This window comes from Poecilia formosa, unplaced genomic scaffold (assembly GCF_000485575.1).
Source record: "Poecilia formosa unplaced genomic scaffold, Poecilia_formosa-5.1.2 Scaffold185, whole genome shotgun sequence".
NCBI lineage: Eukaryota > Metazoa > Chordata > Actinopteri > Cyprinodontiformes > Poeciliidae > Poecilia > Poecilia formosa.
The window spans coordinates 270,058-291,457 of NW_006800124.1; the positions used below are offsets into that span (position 1 = coordinate 270,058).

General features: G+C 39.5%; 1 protein-coding gene across 1 annotated transcript in view; it reads right to left on the reverse strand.

Annotated features, from left to right (window-relative positions):
* insc (INSC spindle orientation adaptor protein) overlaps window positions 1-18,370 on the reverse strand; it is a 34,723-nt gene extending 16,353 nt beyond the window's left edge. Inside the window, exons 1-5 of the mRNA XM_007565980.2 lie at window positions 18,260-18,370; window positions 5,339-5,705; window positions 5,056-5,108; window positions 2,805-2,928; window positions 2,359-2,472 (exon numbers count right to left, since the gene is read on the reverse strand). Coding sequence (XP_007566042.1) covers window positions 2,359-2,472; window positions 2,805-2,928; window positions 5,056-5,108; window positions 5,339-5,705; window positions 18,260-18,333 — 732 coding nt within the window. The 5' untranslated portion in view covers window positions 18,334-18,370. The remainder of the gene's footprint in view (window positions 1-2,358; window positions 2,473-2,804; window positions 2,929-5,055; window positions 5,109-5,338; window positions 5,706-18,259) is intronic.
* Between the last annotated feature and the right edge of the window lie 3,030 nt (window positions 18,371-21,400).

Consider the following 21,400-nt stretch of genomic DNA (forward strand, 5'->3'; position numbering starts at 1 on the left):
CAAAGAGTCGCTGTGAAGGGTTGTGCTGTGGGGAGGGAGGATCTCCGGTAGCAGTCAGTCTTGCAACACATCTGAAGAGGCCTCTGACTGAAGACAGTTGCTATATGACAGCCTGTATGACTGTTGCACTGTAAAAACACAAAATGTTACCAAGAATATTTTCTACCTTCCGGTGTAAATATCGTACCACACTTGAATTAAGACAAAAAAAAACATTTAAAAGTTACTTTTCAGCAAGATGAATAAGCTCGTGTAAAGTCAATAATTCAGATACATAAATACTAGTTCCACTTTTCTTCACAAAAAACAAATAAAATGTCTTGTTATAGATGGAACTAGTCCTTTGTAATTTGTATTCAAGAATTAGTGATTTAAAAGAAGCTCATACATCTTGCAAGAAATAATTTAAGACAAATAATTTTTGTCTTAATTTACATGTACTAACGGGTTTGCACTAGAAACTAGACATAAAAACTTAGATTTTGTGTCTTTGCAGTGTATGACATGCTAACAGCTGAATTGTCCAGCAGAGATGATCCCATAGTAGCATGTTCTGGATGACAACACTCTGCTCATTTGCTTTGGTGCTTTTCTTTAAATTCCTGTCTAGGTGGGATTTTTGAGTCCTATTCTGGCTTTTGAGATGCTAATAAGTTGCTCCGAGTTGTAAAAAACAAATACTTTGTTGCTACAGTTACACATCAAAGCATTGGACTGAAATAAAAAAAGTGAGAGTAAACTTCCTTCCAGCTGCACAGCATCCAAAACCAGAGGAAAGAATCACCCAAATATGCAACGCTGCCCTCAAAATTATAATTAAAATGTAACAGAGCTGCTCCAACATGCAACAAGTGCAATTCTGACATTTAAGGATGATCAGTGTGACATTTTGGCGAATTTCTCTCCATATTTAAAGTTGTTTATTCGTTCGTTGCTCATATTCAGAACACATATTTTAGTGTGTTTCTGCACAGACATATTTAAAAGGCCAGTGTTATATATTTTCTAGCCACATAGTTCCATTTTATAGCACTATCAAGTAACTACATTACCTTCACTTGTTATGGAAATATCTAAAATAAATTAAAGGAATTTAACTTTGCATCTGATGCCTTAAAATGGTCCTCTGTCCTCCTACCCTTTCTGACCCTTCTTCAGTTGTCATGACAACAATGCTTCCCTATGCTGTCCATTGATGTCATTTACAGCCATTCTTAGGAGTAACCGGACTAAGACGTAATTTGTACGATGAGCTCAGCAGACGTGGAGTTCCACCAGGTGTTTGCCAATCGCTGCTGCCGCTAGTCTGGAGGAGCACAGATGAATAGTTGCCACAGGAGATTAAAGTATTTCTCAAACATGCATGAAAGTATCAAGGCAACACTCCAGATATGTTTTTTGGATGAGAGAATAACATAACATGATGAAAAAGTTGATTATAAAAAAGAAATATCCTGTCGAAGCAGCTATTCAACTAAAAAATCTGTTTTTGAGAAAAACTGATTAAAAGGACCAAAAGAAAGGTAAAAGACAAAAGTTTAATACTTAACTCCTGATCACATATTCCGAGCAAATTTCCCTTGGGAAGTGTCACCTCCGCTTCACGATCCAGCATTCCTCAAAGCAGTAACATTCACCGACCGCCACCCGGCGTGTATCTGCTATAGAGACGGAGATTTACTCTGCCCCCTCCCAGCCAACAAACTCCGAACAAGCAGGTGAGTAAAGTTAAAACGTGACGAAGAGATCCGACACGAGGCAGATGATCCATACTTCAGAGAGCTAGCGTGACAGACAGCAGGAAGCTAATTAGCTCAGATAGCAGGTGGACATGTTTTGTATTGGGTATTCATTAGCGGCCACCAGCGGCCGGACTCCCTCCCCCACCCACCTGACGGTTCGGTCAGCGGCGCTGCACAGAGAGTTAAATATGAGTGGATGGGCAGGTAAAGGCATGTGTGCAAACTGCAGTTGTGATCTATGTCCACCGCTAATGGGAGCTGACAGTATTGATCTCGCAATCTGGCTGTAAGGGAAGCGCACAGGTATATGTGTGTGTGTGTGTGTGTGTGTGTGTGTGTGTGTGTGTGTGTGTGTGTGTGGCCATCAGGATGAGTCTTATCGAAGGAATCATAGAAGCAGGCAGGGTAACTAATGGTCGTTTGAGACATGCTGTCTGGTCTGTCTCGTCTTATCTGGTACTGAAAGAGCGAGGCGGCGTTGTGTTCTGGTCTGACTGGTGGCTACTCGCTAACGGTGAGTCACCACAGATCCCAGTTCTGAGACTAATCTCAACCTATCAGGGTAAACCCCCCTGAGCAGCTCAGCCAATCGGCTGCGCTGGTTTATCCGGACTACCTTAGCGATGATGCTGCAGAGCTGGGGTCCGTCCTGGGTGAGAGACAGCAGGTTGCTGATGGCGCTGCCGATAGTCTGAACGCAGTCTGACGACTCGATCTGTTTGATCAGAACCTGCAAGGAAGAAGAGACTTCAGGTCACCTCTGGGTGACAGAAGGCAAACAGACTGACGACAAGGGGATGAATTTAAATAAAGGTATGACTTGTTAAAATCACATTCATTAGATATTTCTCTTACTCATATTCTTCGGTGTTACACATAGGAAACCATTTTAACCACTCATAGTTACAGCTGCAAGTCTCTACAAGCTTTTCCTGTAATTAACTTGCAGGCATGAAGCTCCTGCTGCTGTTTCTCTGCTCTGTGGCTTAAAGTTACTCTGTCACTATAAAGTCAGCATGACGGGTAAAGCTTTGGAACGCAGGTAAATAAACAGTCACCGACCCGGATCTCGTTGGCCAGCGCCATGTCGATCATGTTGCTGAAGGAATCACTGACGTCGGTGAGGATCTCGTGGATCGCCTCCCTCATGGATTTAAGGAAGAATTCATCGTCTGTGTGAAGGCACCTGCAGGAAAAACGTTCAAATATTTTCACACACAGCCATGGGGAAAATTAAGTAAATACTGTTTGATTCCAAATTATATAAAACACATTTTATTTATTTATTTATTTATTTATTTAATTTTCTGTACTTTGAAGTGACCTCTGGTTAACATGACACATCAGTTTATATTTCTATAAGATGCAGATGACGTTTCTCAATCCCATGTTTTAGTGATCATCAGCAAGTGAAAAAAATCTGTAAAAAGAAGAATTGACAGTTTGCATTAAACCATTACATTATATAGTTTACATTAAAGCGGCACTATGTAACATTTATTAAAAAATGTATATATATTTATTTATGTAACTCCTGCTCTTTCTGAGACTGTGAAATCAGAAAGTCATCACAACATGTCTCCTGTATTAAACCCTTTAACAGGGAAATGAAAGAATTTCTCAAACATGAATGAAATAATCAAAGCAACACTCCAGATATGTTTGTGGTGAGAGAATAACATGAGGTAAACTCAAAAAAGCTAATTTTACACAATACTGCTCCGTCAAATAATGAACTGTCATAATAAAAAAATTAAAGTTTAACAGTTTTTCATATTTTTCAATTGAAAAATATGAAAAACTGTTAATGTCATTAAATTTCATGACATTAAATTTAATAACATTAAATTTAATGTCACAATTTAATTGACATTAAATTGTGGAAATTTAATGTCAATTTCCACAAAATTGACATTAAAAGTACCAATTATATACATTCAATCTTTTGTTTGTTGTTGCTGTTTTCCACAAATATCAACACCCTGAAGAAGAAAATCCTCTTTTGCAAAAAAGTTGAATGATTTTCTATGTTTGAAAATCTTAAAAAAGAAATCAGAATGTTAAAAGTAACACTTATTTTAGCAGATATTTTTTCAAAGACATATTGGCTGTATTCTGACAAAATAAAGGGATTAATAAAATAGAAGGAAGGTGTTGGGAGAAAAAGACAGACTTCATCCCCAGACCTTCAGACACAACGTTGGACCTCATTGTCGGCCGCGGCTCGTTTTCAGAAGAAGTCCTGAATCATAACAGAGTGGCCTTCATAACTTCAACTCCAATACAGACTCTCAGGTGGGAAATTAAAAAAATAAACAAGAAGCACACAAACCCAAGAATATTAATGAACCGGAGGCCCTTTGCCCATGATGGGAGGGCTAAGATTTCCCAGGAACGGTGCCAGGAGCCGATGTCAGGCTATGGATCACATTTACAGCAGGTCAGAACAGTTAAAGTGCGCTCCACTGCAGCAGTCATTAAAAGTGGCGCTTCATACTGAATTTGAAGAAACCGCCTGTAATATTAGCCGAGTTAAGCTACTTAAACCGTCCGTCTTCGATTTGTTATTTGTGGAGAGGTTCTAGTCTTTAGAGCCCAAATTGGCCCATGGTAGGTGTAACTGCAGTTTGATAGAAGTGGAAATATTTTGAAGTTTATGACACTTTTGTTGGAAAACACTGAACAAGTCTGGCTTATCTTGGATAATAATGGGCCCCACTTGTGGTTTAGTCGCCACAAAAACTAGGCAGAAGTTTAAACCCTTTAACTGTCACCCCAAATACGGTCACAAATAAGGTCAATGGGGACACTGGCGTCCCCATGGCAGCCAAAGGGTTTTCAGGGAGGTCAAGATTTTTCTGTTGAGGCTCCCAAACCTTAAAACGAACTGCCTTTAAACTTTCGTCAGGAATAACCACTTCCTGTTTCTAAGTGTCTATTAAAATATTTTCTTTTTTCAATTGTTTTTGATCCTGTGGATGTGCTACTATATTGTCTCTGCTCTATTTTTGACTCTTTTGAAAATCGATTGTAGTTTTGTGTGTTTTAACATGTTTCTATTTTTATTTAATTTTCTTTAGCATTTACAGCCCTTCAAGCAAACTTTCTGTTTTTAAATGTACTTTTTAAAATGGATTTGAGCTTTACGAAGGATAAAGAAATGTTTTCTCCTTTTTTGCATCTTCAATTAGTAAATGCATGTTGGATTTTGATTTCTGATGTGTTGTTCATTTAAGATTTGTCTTTTTCATAGAATGTAGATCTTTCTGCTTTTTTCTTATTTTTCTTAGATTTATTTTTGTGTGTCTGTTACCTCTCTGTGATGTTAGTCAGCTCCATGCACTTTTCCAGCAGTGATTTTTCATACTGCAAAAAAAGCAAATAGAAACAACATTTAAAGAAGTGTTTCAAAAAGAAAGAAAGCCATAACAAAAAAAATCCTGTTTGCAATTTTCTACAATCCAAGTAGAGGGCAAATGAAGGATTTAAAAGAAGTTTCTCTGCTTTATAATAAAACATGCGAATGTGTATTTAAAATCTCATATCATATCCTCATCAATGTGTCTGGTGGAAAACCAAAGTCAACCCTCACCCACCTTCTGCATCTCCGGCGGCGTGCTCCGGGCGGCACTGTACTCGTGGACCAGCGAGCGCACGTGGCAGTTGGCTCGTACGGCCGTGCTGTGGACCCTCTGCCAGCGGCCTTTCTCCAGCCGCTGAAACATCTTGCCCAGCTCCGTGCTGACCACCAGCGCCCGGCGGAGGAGCGTCTGCAGGTTGTTCCTGGCCACGTGGTCGCCCGCACCGATCCCGGACGTCACTATGAGCTCCCCCTGGTGGGAGTCTTCGTCCACGCCGATGGGCTTGGCCTGAAGGACGCACATGCACTCCACCTCGGTCATGTGGCGGAGGTCCTCCATCCACCGCTGGACTGAGTCCACCTGCAGGGTCTGCATGCGGGTACTGGAGGGAAAAAATGAAGATATTTGTTGAGACATTAAAAAAAAAAAACATTTAATGGGACAGCTTCATGTAGAATTTACTTTTTTGAGCTTTACATCACGTTGAAATGTTATTAAAAAGGACCTGAAGTGTTTTGATTGTTGTACGTTTGAGAAATCCTTTAAAGGGACTGTGGTGTGTATTTTCCAAGCACATGATACCATTTTATAGCATAGTCAAGGACCTTTGTTACCTTCAGTTGTTATAAAAATGCTGGAGACATCAAAAATGACTTAAAAAAATATTTCATAATTTAACACCTTGACATCTCTGTCTCTTTAAGAAACCACTGCTCTTTCTGAAACTCTGCTTTCAGGAAGTCATCACAACATAGCTCCTCCATTAACCCTTTAACAACAATTTTAAAAATGTTTTACTGAGAAGTTCCTATAATGAGCTCATCAGATTCTCAGTTTCACCAGGTGTTTGCTAATTGCTGCTGGCTAGTCTGAAGGAGCTGAGTGGAGGGCTGCTCTGTCCAACTTTGAGGATAAAGCTCCTCCTCAGATCTGCAGCTGCTAAGTTTCTTAGTTTCCGCCTCTGGGCCTCTGAGCAGCTCTCCCCTTCAACCCTTCTCCCTCCCTCAGTTCCTTCAGACTAGCCAGAAGCAATTAGCAAACACCTGGTGAAACTATGCATCAGCTGGACTCATTATAGGAGCTACCTGTCAGTCCAGTGCTCCAACCAACACTTGTAAACATGATGACTTCCTGAAGGTGGAGTGTCGGAAACGTCAGGAGTTTTTAAACAGACAGGGGCACCAATTTCAAGGTGTTAAAGTATTAAGTCAAATTTCTTTTAAGTCATATTTGATATTTATAGCATTTAATAACAGCTGAAGTTGACATAGTTACCTGATTGTCCTGTTGTCCTTTGAGGCTGGAAAATACATAATACTGCCCCTTTAAGTTAATTTTAATGCTTAGGTTTTAAGGACGTTTAATGAAACAAAGTTCATCCTCACTTGTTCTGAATGTGGACCTTTTGAACTAAAGGTTTGCCAACCACAAAAAAAGAAAAACAAACTGTTCTTGGTTGCAAACTATAACTAGCCATGAGCAGCTTGTTCCCCTCAACTCCATCAAAAGCAGAAACCATAAACATCCGTCGCAAACTGCAGCAATCAATGCGTGCATCACAGGTCAATTTCGTCAATACTCGCTAGCTTTTGTTTTTGTTAGCTCAACTCCTTGGTGAGACGACAGCTCCAGCAGGTAAACACTCCCCCCCACTTCAATCTCTCCCAACGCTGACCCTAATGACCGGAGGCTTTAGAGGGGGACGGCAAACCCCTGGCTTCCTGGAAGGAGCTGGATCGATGGCCACAGCGGCCGGCCCCGCTTTGAGTCAACAGAGGAGGTTCTCTAATGAAGATGGATACTCGCCGCCTTCGCTCACTGGCCTCTTCCTGCGCCGTTTGAGTAATGCTACGCCGTCTCTGGAAACATGTCATCACACGGCAAAAATCGGTGGCAGGAGGATGAATCATCGTTGAACAAAATTGAACACGTCTGTGAGCAGCATGATAAAGTACGAAATTTAGAAGAAATGAGGTATCTTATCTTGTCACTTTCATACATGTTTTTAATGCCTTTCTTGGTGTTTAGTCTGTTTTATTTTATTTTATATCTCCTTGTAATTGTTCGTCTTTTCACAAATCGTCTTTTCGCCTCCCAGCGCTGTGCGCAAACATTAACATGCCACATGTCTATAACAGTAAGTTATCTGTTTACTATTACCACATTGAGAAGCATGTACATGAGCTCAATTGACAGCGCTAAGATCCTCCCCCTAACTCTGATTGGTTGTTTCTGACCAGACACGGTCTGCCACGGCAGTAGGAGAACAGGAAGGAGGAAGAGAAACGCCACAGATTTTTTTCCCACAGATTATCTTTTTCATGTTGTTATGTGACAACACGGTGACGATTTTAACAAATATACATACATATATATAAAAACATTGTTTCTAAAAGTTACGTACTGCAGCTTGAAGTTTCAGAAAGTTCTTTGGTGAACAACATTCTCATTTAATCTGTAATGCTAGAAAGGAGATAAAGATCCAATAAGCTGTGAATGTGGAGTGGAATAAATAAGGACGCAGCGTTACGGGGAGCAAGGGTCATTTAAAAGGAGCTTGTTGTACTAAGTGGGGTAAATGGCCTCACAGTGACAATGGAAGCCCCTGAGAATGGATGAGGTTCAACCTTTAGTTGCTGTCTGAACAGTTATTTCTCCCTGAATGATCCTGGTTGTCAAAGAAAACTGAGCCCCACTTCTGTTTTGTGACTCCTTCTGATGTTTTTGCACTTCATATTGTTAAACACTTGTAAACCATGCCAGTTGACGAGGTTTGCCGTGGAGCGATCACACAGACGTGACTCATGGTTTGAGTCAAACTACCCACAAGGGTTTGATCATTTGACGCCATCATAACTGAAGAGGACGTGGAGAGATGCTGCAGGTTCTCAGCGTTTACTGTCTCTCAGACTCATCTTAACAAGAAGTGGCATTTTATATAAACATACTTTATATAAGTGTCTTCGCTAAGTACTTGGTTTAGGAAGTTTTGGCAGCTCCGGCCTCAGGTCTCTTTGGGGAAGGGTTGGCACAGCTTTCCTCTTAAAGCTTTTCTTCTTCTTGGCAGAAGTGATCAAACTCAATTAGGGTGGAGTGCGAGTGGCCCTGTGCGGCCGCTTTTAGGTCTTCTCAAAAGTATTTAATTAAGCACCGTTACAGACTCTGGATGCTGGAGTATTTTCAGAGATTTCCTAAAACCCGTCCTGTATTAGTTCTTGCTGCTGTGCTTCAGACTGTCCTCTTGATCTGCTGCTCGATCCTTAGCTACAGCCTTGCCTTTTTGCAGAACAAGAGTGAAACAATTGTCAGGCTTCAAATATACCAGCACTCATTTTACATATTTAAGCAATTCTGCATGGGGTAAGAATCTTGGTCTGGTATTTAGGATTTACCTCTCACCATGGAGAGGTGAGAAGTGTTCTTTCAGCCTTAGACTGAGCTGGTCTGAGTTCATCATGAGATTTTCTCCAGGTACTCTAGCTTCATTGCCTACAATTCCACAAAAAAAAAACCACTGTTCTCTCACAATTAGCAGCTCTTTATAGCATTTTTGAGTAATTTTGAGTGACTTATAAATAAACAAATAAAACTCAAACAAACTGGTAAAATACACAGTCTATCAACACATGAACAGCAGACGATGGAAAGACAGAATCAACAAATTTAGCTGCAGCTCATGGCTTCACTGCTTACTACCCAATTATTTTGTACCATGGGTATCCAGTATGACACAAGAGCTCAACAACATAGAAATGTATTATTTATTATCTGTTAATTTATTATCTATTATGCCAATTCAGTTCTTTAGAACCTTGGACTACAGACGATGATATTGGCGTTAGAGTCTGAGCCGTTGCATGAAAGACTTCTGTCCTTCATCTTCATCTTCAGCCTTACTGAAGACGAAGATGTTTGGTTAAAGTTTTGAGGGTGATCAGGAAGGAAATGTTATACTTTATTACAGTCCTCCAAAGGTGTGTGTAAAAAGCAGTGCCTAGATCAACAGTTTCTTCTGAGAGTGACATGTTCGGTAAGGGGCACATTCCCGTCCAACGCGATAATTTGCCAACATTTCTCTTGCGTTCTACAAAAAGTATGGCTTTTATGGTTTTGGACTAATGGATACATTTAAACAGTGTGTGTGTGTGTGTGTGTGTGTGTGTGTGTGTGTGTGTGTGTGTGTGTGTTTTGCATAACAAAATGTAGAGTCTGAAAACCCGCAATGCAATTTACTATTCTGTGTCATCCTTGATTCTACAAAATAATGAAACAAAAACAAATTTAGTCTCGAGGACGGGGATGCAGGCAACAGAATAAAGAGTCTCATTGTTTGGACCAAATCAAATGTGACCGTTTCTCGTCATCCCTCTCAGTTACATAACCCGTCTCACATGAGGATGAACCCGTTCTGATTTACACCCCCCTCCGACTCCCGACGAGCAGCAAAACATCACCCTCACAAAATAATAACCGGTTTGTTTTCCAAAGGAGGGGAAGCGGTGCGCTACGGCTTAGAGGGAATGACAGATACATGCATGGCCAAGCGAGGGTCAGGCGACGGCGGCTCTATTATCTCGTAGAGCGGCGGGATCCTGGGGACACGACGCATCACTGTCACTGCTGCAGGTAGCTGCAGGCCGGGGAAAGTGGTTCAAACTCGCTAATATGCCTTTGTTTGATGTTTTTCTTTTGTTTTTTGATGATTATGTCTTAACCCTTTGAGCCCTGGGTTTCAGTTCTCCGCCTGTATATTTTTGATTTATTTTAATTGTACGCAGTTCTTTAAATGTCCAGTGAGTAAATATATTTGCCCATTTATCGATAACAACTGGAACTTTCAATATCTTGCAGTTATTTTTGTAATTTACCGTCTGTTAAGAGCGCTCCTCAGATTAATTTCACTTCCTGCTACGGCGAGAGTGAAATTACCATAATAATCCGATATTGACTGGAAAGCGCAACGTCACCCCTTTCAGAAACCATTGGAATTTTTCAGATAGCGCAACGTGTGGCGGAATTACGGTACTGCAAATTTGGCTGGCTCGTCGCCGAAACATTCGTTCTGGAAGGGTTAACAGATTCCTCTGATAAATGTCAACAGTAAAATTCAGTCCTCCTGAGCTGTTAATGAATTCAACTTTTGGATGAGTCACTTTTTAATTTGGATGTGCTCAAGTAGAGAGTGCATACAGAAAGTACTTCAGGCACATGGAGTTCTGACGGAGCGGTCCTCACTGTGAAGTCTGAGTTCAGGGAGGACGAGCTGACTCGATGTTTGAAACTATCAGGGGGCTTGTTACTTTACGACTATAGAGAAAGTCTGTGTGTGTGTGTGCGTGTGAGTGTGTGTGTGTTCTATGTTAAAGTTTTAAAACCATTTTCTCACTCCAGAGCAAGGTGTTAGCAAAATGAGCCCCATTGATGCTTCTCCAGTTTACCACAAATCAGAAGCTCCTGTTATCAGCTGCTCTGTTTGTCCAAGTGAAAATAAGCTGAGAAAAATAAGCAGCGCGGCACGAATCAATTCCAGTTAATTAGGTGAGACATGTTGAAGATGGGAACTAGAGTACGTCAATACGGGCTTTTATTTACAAAAACAAAACAAAAAAAACCACTTTGATCAGTTTTATAATTGCATTTTGAAATTACCCAGAAGATTACAAAAAGCTGAACAATAGCCATTTCAAACACGGAAAGAATGAAGATTATCTGGCCACAAATCTGGGAATTTGGCAGGCCAACTTTATATGCTTTCTATTTTGTACAGATGTGTGGAGATTAGTAACCTATGAAATGGTTATAGATGTAGTGGCTGTTTTCAAATTTATTTTCTGTTCTATTTCTGCTGGTACTTTGAAAATGTAGTGCTCAAATATTTGGAGTTTGAAGCATTTTTGAAGCATCATTTTTTTATTTTTCTACCTTCACTTCCCAACATTTCTAATCTTATATTTATTGTTTCACAACACAAATCTGAGTCTCATTGTAGCGTTTCATAAAATAACAATTTTGTATGTGTGTGACTTTGCATGAACTCCTCCCTGAGCAGCTATAAAAATATCTTCCACAATTTTGTCAAATACTTTGTTTGTTCCGCTATGGATTTTTTCATCATCAATCCATATTTTCAGACAATATTTTTTTTCGTTGTAATTAATTTTGTCATTGAAAGTAAAATATTTCTGACTTTTAAAATTCAGAGATTTCAGAGTTTTATTTTCATGAAGATTTCTAAGATTAATCTCAAAATGTAAGATTATTTTCCAGCAAATTTTCAACTTTTCAAGCTTTTTTTTCTCAAACATTTTTGAGGAGTTTTTTGTAGCAAATTTTTGACCTTTGAAACTCACAAATATCTGTGTTTTTCTAGAAAATTTCTGAGATTAATCTCAAAATTTCTGAGTTTTTTTATACCAATTTTTATGTCATTTTCTCAAAAAATTACCGAGTTTTTTTCAAAAATTAGAATTTTAATCTTTAAAGCGTTTTTTGGCAAAAATTTCCTCCTCTTGTTTCTTTCCCCCCTATTTCATATCCACAATTTCCCTAATACGCCGTCGTAAACATCTCAGCCACACAGACTCAGGAAATTCCCTCAAAGCGCAGCAAAATGTAGAGACAGGATCCACGCTTGCTTGACAGACTCCCACATTGGGTGTGTGGGTCAAGTTTGGTTATGGCTAAAAAAAAAGAAAAAAAAAGAATAGACAATCCTCCACATGAAAACGCGCTCTCCGCCTGAATCTCTCACTGTGTGCAGTCTGTGGGTCAAGCCAAGTTGCGTAACGAAGACAATAACCATAGATGGCAACATAAATGTGCTTCAAACTACAATGAGTCACAACGGTTTTACTACGCTGCCGTACTTCAAAGGGTCGTATGGCAGCGTTAGCGCTCACATCAGACGGACAGGTGTGAGACCAAACAGCAGAGCGACTTTAAAACGTGGCTGTTTCGGGATTTTCTCTTGAGGGATTAGAGTTACTGGCTGGTCTGGCTCTTGAGGCTTTCTGTGATTCAGTGGCTATAAATTACACCTCACAATGATTAATACAGGCAGCGTTATGTCGGCTTCATCCCACTTCATCCACAGTTGCCCCACACCAGGAAAATAACAGGTTTGAAACACAGATTAAGAAGGCAAAGCACACGGTGAAATTACAGTGTGCTTCTCACTCATCTGGATTTTCCAAACTGTTAAATTTATAGTTTGGAAGGTTTAATTTGGCCTGATGAGGTCAATTAAAACATTATATCCAGTGGTGGCTGGTGGTGATATTTGAAGGGTGGGCTAATATATGTATCCAATGATTATTTTCATAATCCATTACTCCTTCATGTTGTTTTTTTCAGTACATGAAGTTTTCATATTGTGACAATTCTCTGTTTAAATTGATCCATTAGATGCATAAAATGTTAATTAACCAACAAAAAAAGAGTACATTTCTGCAAAAAAAGTTCAAAATTTGAAGACTAGGCTCAAAAGAACTTCTAGAAAAAAACCCTGAAAAGTCAAAAATTTGTTACAAAACAGTTGTAACAAATTATTTTAGATTAACGTTTTGAGATTAATCACAGACATTTTTGAGAAAAAGAACTCTGGAAGTGAATTCAAGAAAATTTCTAAGATTTTTCAAGCAAATGTGTAATTTTTGAAACTCCAAAGTTTTCACTTTTTTTTTTAAACACTTCTGAGATTAATCTCAAAATTTTTGCAAGTTTTTAATGTGAGACAGATATGTTCCAAAAAAATCTGTAAAATCTGCCATGGAGAAACAATTAGATTAGCACTACAGGTAGCAATTGTAGCTAGCTAGCAATTCAGTGTTGTCTGCTAGCTAAAGTAAGCTAGCTGAAAAGAGGAGCCTGTGGCTATTCCCTTCTACAGCAGAGAAAAGCTGGTTTCCACTGTGACTACTACTGCTTATTATGGTACATTTGGTGTGTGAACTACTGAAATAGGTAATTATATTCAGAGCGGGTCTCAAATATTAGTGGATTTTAGCTCTTCAGGTTCAGCTGTGGTACTTTACTCCCATGAATATTGTTAGTCCATGTAATTTCTCTTCACCTCTACAATGTTTGAATTCACATGTATTTACCTTATCATAGCCTAAACTGTAAATAAAACTGATTTGTCTTGTAAAAAAAAAAATCAGCTTACATACATGTATAAAAGCTATATTCTAAATTGTTACGAGGTTTGAAGTGGCTCCATAAAATCCAGATTTATGTTGCAGTTTCACAACATAAATTTTTATCAAACTTGTGACCCGTAAGAAACACTGTTTTAATTTTATTTTTATTTTTGTGTGTTATTTCATAGTTTCTTGAGACTAATTTGATGTTTCACCCTGTGGTTGATTTAAAACTCTACAACAAAGTCTTAATGAAACATTACCATCTTTATTTTTTTAACATGAGTTGAAATTGTCATTTTGTGAGTGACCTGCTTAAAGGTTGTTATTCATCAAAAACTACTTTTAATTTGACAAATGAGCGTCTATTGGAACGTGTATTCCAACTCTGAGTTGTACCTGTATACCTCATGTATCAAGGATTAGGCTGTTTGGCTTGTTTATCAAGTCATCAGAATCAATCAAGCCAAAGAGGAATATTTTTTTCTTAGATTTTCTTTTAGTTTGTGGTGTCCTTATGAATCTTTTGGGCTTAAATAGTCTTACTAAATGGCTAAAAGTATCACTCCCTTGCTTCATCTCTTTTATTGGTGACCTAAGAAATGATATTTGAAAAATAAAACATAAGAGAGTTCACGTTACAATCTGTTTCGTATCTTCCTGTATCCAGATCGGAGACAGTCTGCCAATAGAGGATTTAATAAACACATACTGAGAGCAGGAAGGAGCCTAATGTCTGTGGAGCATTATCATCACAGTCCGATGCCTGGGGGTCAGTGAGGAACAAATGGAAAGCATTTCTAAACTCCACCACAGAACCACAGTCCTTCTGGGCAGACAGACTGGAAATGTGGGCAAAATGACGCTCAAGATTTTGTGGACCGATGAGTGTGGCTTTGGCTTTAGCTGGAGGTAGAAATAATGTCTCAGAAAGAATTAAAGACAAAGACATTAAAGGGACCAAAATGGATGGAAATGCAATTTTGCTCAGCTAATGACCGAATAATGCTAAACAAAACGCTCTCTTGGAGAGGAATTAGAGGTTCGGCCCATACAACGTCGCTCTGATTGGACATGACGACTGAACTCAGAAAACGGGGAGAAGGAGCAGGCAAACATACTTTTTAAAACACACGAGGCAGGCCTCGATTTTCTAGAGGTCAAGCTTGAAAAAACAGCACGTTGGTAGGACATCGTTTGAGCCTCTGGCTGATAGAAAAAATCCTGGCGGCCACGGCAGACATCTGACTTCCAGATGTTTCTCGCAACTTTTAATGTGCAGCCAAGGCCAAAATCAGCGAAGACAAAACACGCCGACTCTGGTTCTCCCATTTTTCAGTCTCTTTGTCTCAGACAACGTCTAACCTCAAACTTCACCCCATCACTTATTGGCATGTTAGATCACACGCGCCAGAGGGCGTATAAATACAGTCCCATAGATGTCCAAAGCGCGGCCCCGGGGCCGTTAATGGTCCTTTGAAGTGGTTTTGTGTGGCCCCCTCCCCCGACTGCAGTTCAACAATACAGGTGGATACCATGGAGTGTTAAGGCCATTGTTGATAGAAATTCGCCCCAAAAATTTTGAAACTCGAAAATCAAAGAAAAATTTCAGAGATGAACATCAAAATTTAAGTTTTTTTCAGAGAAAATTTTTGACATTTTAAATTAAAAAAAAAATCTTTTGAAAATTTCTGAGATTAATCTAAAATTTTCAGATTTTTTTTCCCATCAAATGTTTGACTTTTCAACTCAGAATTTTTTTTGATGGAAATTTACTCCAATGTTTTTCTGTCTACAATGGTCTTAATATGATGATTGAAGGTGGTTCACGAAAAAGATGTTTTATTTTTAATCAGAGTAAAATTATTATTAACATCCCTACCACATGATGTTTCTCTTTTTTTTTTTACCCATACACATTATGCCTCATATCAGAATACAATGAAGCAACAGAAAACTATCAATTGTCAGACTTTTCCTTATTAAATAAGTGCAGATTAGGCAGAGAAGCCGATCTGGGTTGATTCTGCTATTAAAACATTTGACAAAGACGAGCGTGAGACATAGACGCCAAATGAATGCACGTTTTCCATCTGTGTTTGCAATTTATTTTAACACAATTAAGCCGTTGGGAGGTTTTCGTCACTTGATTTATTGACTGTTAGGGAGCCAAGCGCAGCACAAAAGGGATTTATGGTAGAGGGGGGCACAGGAGATAAAGGCAAAGAAGTCATTTACATCACTTCTTTGTTTACGCGCCCAGTTGTCTACGTAGCTGGTGACAACTCTACTGATCTCATATCCAAGTTTATTCAGCGCACTACGTGCAGTGTGATTTGAGAGTTTGTAAAAGCAAAACTGTCACAGATTATATATTCAGATTGATAATGACTTACATTTACCATTGACTGCTAACTGGGTTCTCTTCTGAAGTTTTAGGATACAAACAAATTCAGACGAAAATAAATACTCTTAATGGAAACGAAAGAACTCCCGTGTTTTTGACTAAAACGTTTTCATGCTAGTTTTTCAGCTGCATCGAAATAGATGCAAAAAACTGCAAGAGAAACACTTTTTATTGCTTTTTTTACATCACACAAGTCACGTGACCAACATCTGGATGTTGCTACTGGCGAAAACAAGTTCATTTATATGAGATTTTAATTTAATATCTTACTTAATGGAAACACTGCAATCGTTTTTCTTTACATTTGCTCATGTTTGTAAAGGAAACACAGCTACAGTAGCTGACATAAGAATCTCAGATTGTCAGAAATTTGCAAGGAGAAATAGGGCGATACATAACGTTAGTTACAAGTCATACTTGAGATTAAATCAGATCAGCATCTGACCTGTAAAACTCAGTATGTTATAAGAATTTTGACTGGTGTGTTTTTTGGATGAGAATATTTCTAGAAATTCATCAGTTCTTTTGCTAAAGCCTCAATAAACTGAGAAAGTTTTGCTTTAGCTTTTTTTTCCCCAATCTCTGTTACTGAGAAAGGAATGAGCTGAAAAAAAGTTTACTAATTCACTTTTTAAGATCTCCAGCACTGCAGGATCCAGTTGGATCTTCAAATATCTATGATGGTTTAACAAGCATGTTGTTGCTTCAGGTTTTCATTTTTTTAGTACGAGTTCTTGGTGTTTTTCCCTCTCAGCCGCATGAATCTGGCAGAAAGTTTGACATTTCAGCTTTGAATCTGCAATTTACTGACTTTGAATGTGAGACAAAAATTAGGAGTATATTTACTTAGCTTTGCTGTACCGAAATGTTTTATGAAAGACGAATTGCTAGTATGAACGTAACCCAAAGGTCAAAGCCAACTTCTCGTTTGGGTTGGGCAGAATTGTGACAGCGTTTTTATCCAGCTGATCTGAATCTCACTGGAGAAAATGGTTCAAATGCCAGGAGTTGGCTTGATGGCTTGTTCAAGAGAAAAAAGAAAACAGTTCAAAAAGAGGTCTGAAGGTTAGCTGACATTACGCTGGAGCTAACATTTATATCTCAGATCAATAAACACACCTCCAGGCGTCTGGATGTACTCAGTGCCAAAGGTGGGGCAGTTCTTCAACACATTAAGGCCTTATGGCAGTAATACAGGTGGGTAAAGAATAATAAAAGATTTCTTTCTGGTCCATTGAAATTTTGTAAAATCTCTTGAGACCAAACATGAGTTCAGAGTAAACAAACATGGCTGAATGGGAAGAAGCAATGGCAGTAGTATAGTTTGTGTGGACTATACTTAACAGAGAAGAAACAATTCATAAAGACGTCCCTAGTGTCCACTGGACTTTCTGTTGCCCTATCACAGTTGTCTTGCCTTGCATATTTTGGTTTCTCCTTTGTGTCTCCATCAACTTGCTTTCTGATTGGCTAGCAGACGGCGTGCTTGTTTGTTGTCAGGGAACAACACGCATGGTGTGATATTGGGCCAACACAGTCGATCATGATGAATGTCCCAGATTTCTGACGTCCTTCTGAATGGACCAGATCACTGTTAGCACACCCCACATGACAGGTATACTCTTAAGATTATTAAGAGAGACATCCTGAAAATCGGAGTGTCCTCCAAATCATCGGAAGGGGAAAAATATGGTCAAGAATCAACATAATTATTGTCATAAAATAAGGATGTTACACCACAGGTGGAAAAGCACAGTGGATCATCTGAGTGTCTTTACACACAGATCTCCAAGAATGTTTGCGAGATTCATCAGTGGGGCCACAATCGTATAAAGGAATCACAGGAATCAGTTCAGGATATGTAGAAGCAGCTAACCTTTGATTTAATGTTGAAGAAGTTTTGCATAAAACGCACAGAGAAAAAGTTTTAGATTATCTACAAGAACACTGTTGCAGTCAGGTAAGGTAAACAGTCTTGGGTTACTTTCTCTACCTGCTGGAGGCTTCACCACAAAAAGACACCATGACAACCCGTCTCTGCACAAAGTTATGTAAGACCAAGTTACTTCTTCTTTTTTTGTTTTTTTAAGAACGTCTTTGGAAAGAGTTTCTGACAGATAAATTATAAATGACTAAGTTGTGACTCAGGATGTGTGTGCATCAGAGCCAGTTTCTAGGGAACCTCAGGCATAAATGGTTTGGGAGCACAAGAACATCAGATTACCTGATTTCTAAACTTACAGATCACCTCACACCAACTGGAGTTGTTCTAAAACAGTGAAAATCTGCTTTGGTCTTCCCAAACCACCTAAAGACCCTGAACTATCTTTCTGCTACTCCGACTGGCGTTCCTCCAAGAAAGCCTTTTGAGAGCGAACACTTGCCACTTGCCTCATCGGCGACGACGAGAGAGAGCTGCTCTGTCTGGAGCTGCTCTGAGGGGTCGGCGTTCTTTCTGAGGCCATCTTACTTCAGTTCAGCATCTGAAATGCAACACATACATCATAATCACAAAGATTGCACAATATTTATGATTTGTTTTTGGGGTTTTTTGNGACTAAGTTGTGACTCAGGATGTGTGTGCATCAGAGCCAGTTTCTAGGGAACCTCAGGCATAAATGGTTTGGGAGCACAAGAACATCAGATTACCTGATTTCTAAACTTACAGATCACCTCACACCAACTGGAGTTGTTCTAAAACAGTGAAAATCTGCTTTGGTCTTCCCAAACCACCTAAAGACCCTGAACTATCTTTCTGCTACTCCGACTGGCGTTCCTCCAAGAAAGCCTTTTGAGAGCGAACACTTGCCACTTGCCTCATCGGCGACGACGAGAGAGAGCTGCTCTGTCTGGAGCTGCTCTGAGGGGTCGGCGTTCTTTCTGAGGCCATCTTACTTCAGTTCAGCATCTGAAATGCAACACATACATCATAATCACAAAGATTGCACAATATTTATGATTTGTTTTTGGGGTTTTTTGTGTTTTCTTTTCAGCTCAAATTTGCATCAGCGGTCGATGATATTCTGGATCCACTGAAGGGAGGAAAGCGTCTCACACACACACACACACACACACACACACACACACACACACACACACACACACACTGTCTGATTACATATCCTGCATCCTCTGAGCCGTTTTCCTGCCACTGCAGCGTTGTCCACAACAATATCTCCTTATTGATCTACCTCCAAGCATTCTATTCTTGTCATATAGCTTTTCCCCCCCTCCAAGTAATTTCATTATCAATAATCCCCATCCCCGCCTCCCCTTTTTAAATAGAAGTAACCCACTGGTGTGCCAGTGGAATAATATTTCTTATCTTCTAATTTATTGGCTGGCTGCCAGCCAGTGACTCTCTGGGGTTTTTTGAGGCAGAGCAAGGAGGCTGACGCTTCTAAGTGCCCGCAACTTTATTCCACTGTTTTATTGATGTGTCCCATTTAGATTAGTCCATCTTCAATTGGGAGAAGCCAGTTTGCCTCTCTGCACCCCCTCCAGACTCCTGTCTGTGCTGTGCTCTAACCCTTTTAGTTAATTATGTCTTCCAGAGGTGTGGCTACATACTTTATGTTTATCGTGAGGCGTAATTAGCAGGCAGTTGAACAAATGAGACCTTTTTATTGTCCTACGCAATCAAAAATTTAACTTCAGATATTTTCCTGTTCTTTTCTGACGACACAAAGTTTCCTGTTGCCAATGGATTTAGGCCCAGACAGGTACCTGTGAAAACTAATTAATTTATAATTGTTTTGGCCTTTTATCCACAAAAAAACTCTGTTATTTCACCAGAAACTATTATTTATGAAAAGTTGATACATTTGAGAGAACTGTGTTTGTGCTTATGTGTGTACATTGGAAAACTGAGTGCTGTGATTCTGCACGTTTCTAGCATGGCTATTGCCTTCCTACACAATTTTAACTCCCTTCAGTTCGCCGTCTGGGCTTTCTCAAATTCACTTGGATTCCTTCGGTAGAATTTCAACTGGCCCAATAAGCGGACAGAAGGAGAAGTTGTGAACGATAATGTTGAATTTCTGCACTGTTTAAGAATTATAGCCTGCCTGTAGTTTTGGCAAAGGCAGTGGAGGAAATATTGAATTAACATAAAAAACCTCCTCGTGTGGTTCAGTACTTCTCCCTTTGCAGTGGAAGATGGTTGTGTACAGCGTAGGCAGTTAGCGGTGAGCTTCATAGGATTGAACAGGCGCGCTACATATGTCACGGCCAAACGTTAGTGATGGATAACATTTAAAACTTCAACAGCGTGTACGCCTCAGGCTAGTAATTGTTTATCAACAGACCCTTTGGACGAAGCGAAGCGTAGAACAGGGTCTGATTTTACCATCGACATAATTTTTGTGTTTTAATAACTTTATATTCTAATAGGCTCCTTAACAATTGTTCAACCTAAACATCAGACCACACTTACAGATGTTTAATTCCTAACAGGAAGTCCTGGTTGTTTTGAAGCTATCTGATTGGCTCACATAGGTGTTAGCTTTGTGCTACATTGCCCCCTATGTGTTTGGCATGTTAAAATCAGAGCTCAGTGGTGTATTTGTAGAGATTTGTGTGGATAAAAACATTTCTGAAACCGATCCCGTGTCTCTGATATTTTTTAAAAATGATGTAAGGGAGATATTTGTTTTTATAAATACACGACTACGCAAGTACGGCTTCAGGAATAGAAAAGCAACAAAAACACTTGAGATGAGAAAGGAATGAAACCTTCAATCCCACATGAGCAGCTTTTTGTTCGGCTCAGTAGCAAAAAGTCACGTGACAGAACAGCTGACTGGTTTCTAAAGGTTTGAAAATTTAAATGATAACATATAAGTCACTTCCTGTGCCGTGTTGTTTGCTTTGAATGTGCTGAAGCTCCCGGAGTTACGTAATTATGAACAACAAGGGAATAAACGAGTCAGTGATTTTGTTGATTCAATACCTGAATGGATGAATGGGTGATTGGATCTACACACAGAATAGACACAGGGATGTGAGGAGGAAAAAGGAAATGGGCGGGAGATCTTTTAACTGCAGTCTTGGCAGAGCTCCTCTGGGGCCATTTTTAGAGAAAGCATCACAGTAATTCAGAAATGATGCCAGAGCTGTGCCAGCACCACAGAGGACTGACACACCGAGGCATTTTCTGTCGAAGGGACGAACAAACACGACATCCATGACTCTTGGTTTCGTGATAACAGAGCAGAATACAATAAAACATAGAGTGGATGCAGGTTAATTTCCCTGTTACAACTGTTGCAATGAAAGTGTGGATGAATTATACTGGCCCTGTAATTGTGGAAAGGGTCAAAGCCATCAAGTCAGCAGATTCCATTACATGCGCCTTCGGCTCATTATAGCGCTCTTCTGTTGATTAGCCTATAAATGAAGATGAGTTGTTCAATCAAGCAATTTAGTCCTGGACACTTAGAGTGTGTCACTAAGTGCTGCGTTAAGGACCATTACACTGAAAGTGATCACTTTCCCCCATGTTGTGAGCCACCTCACATGGTTCTGTTTTGG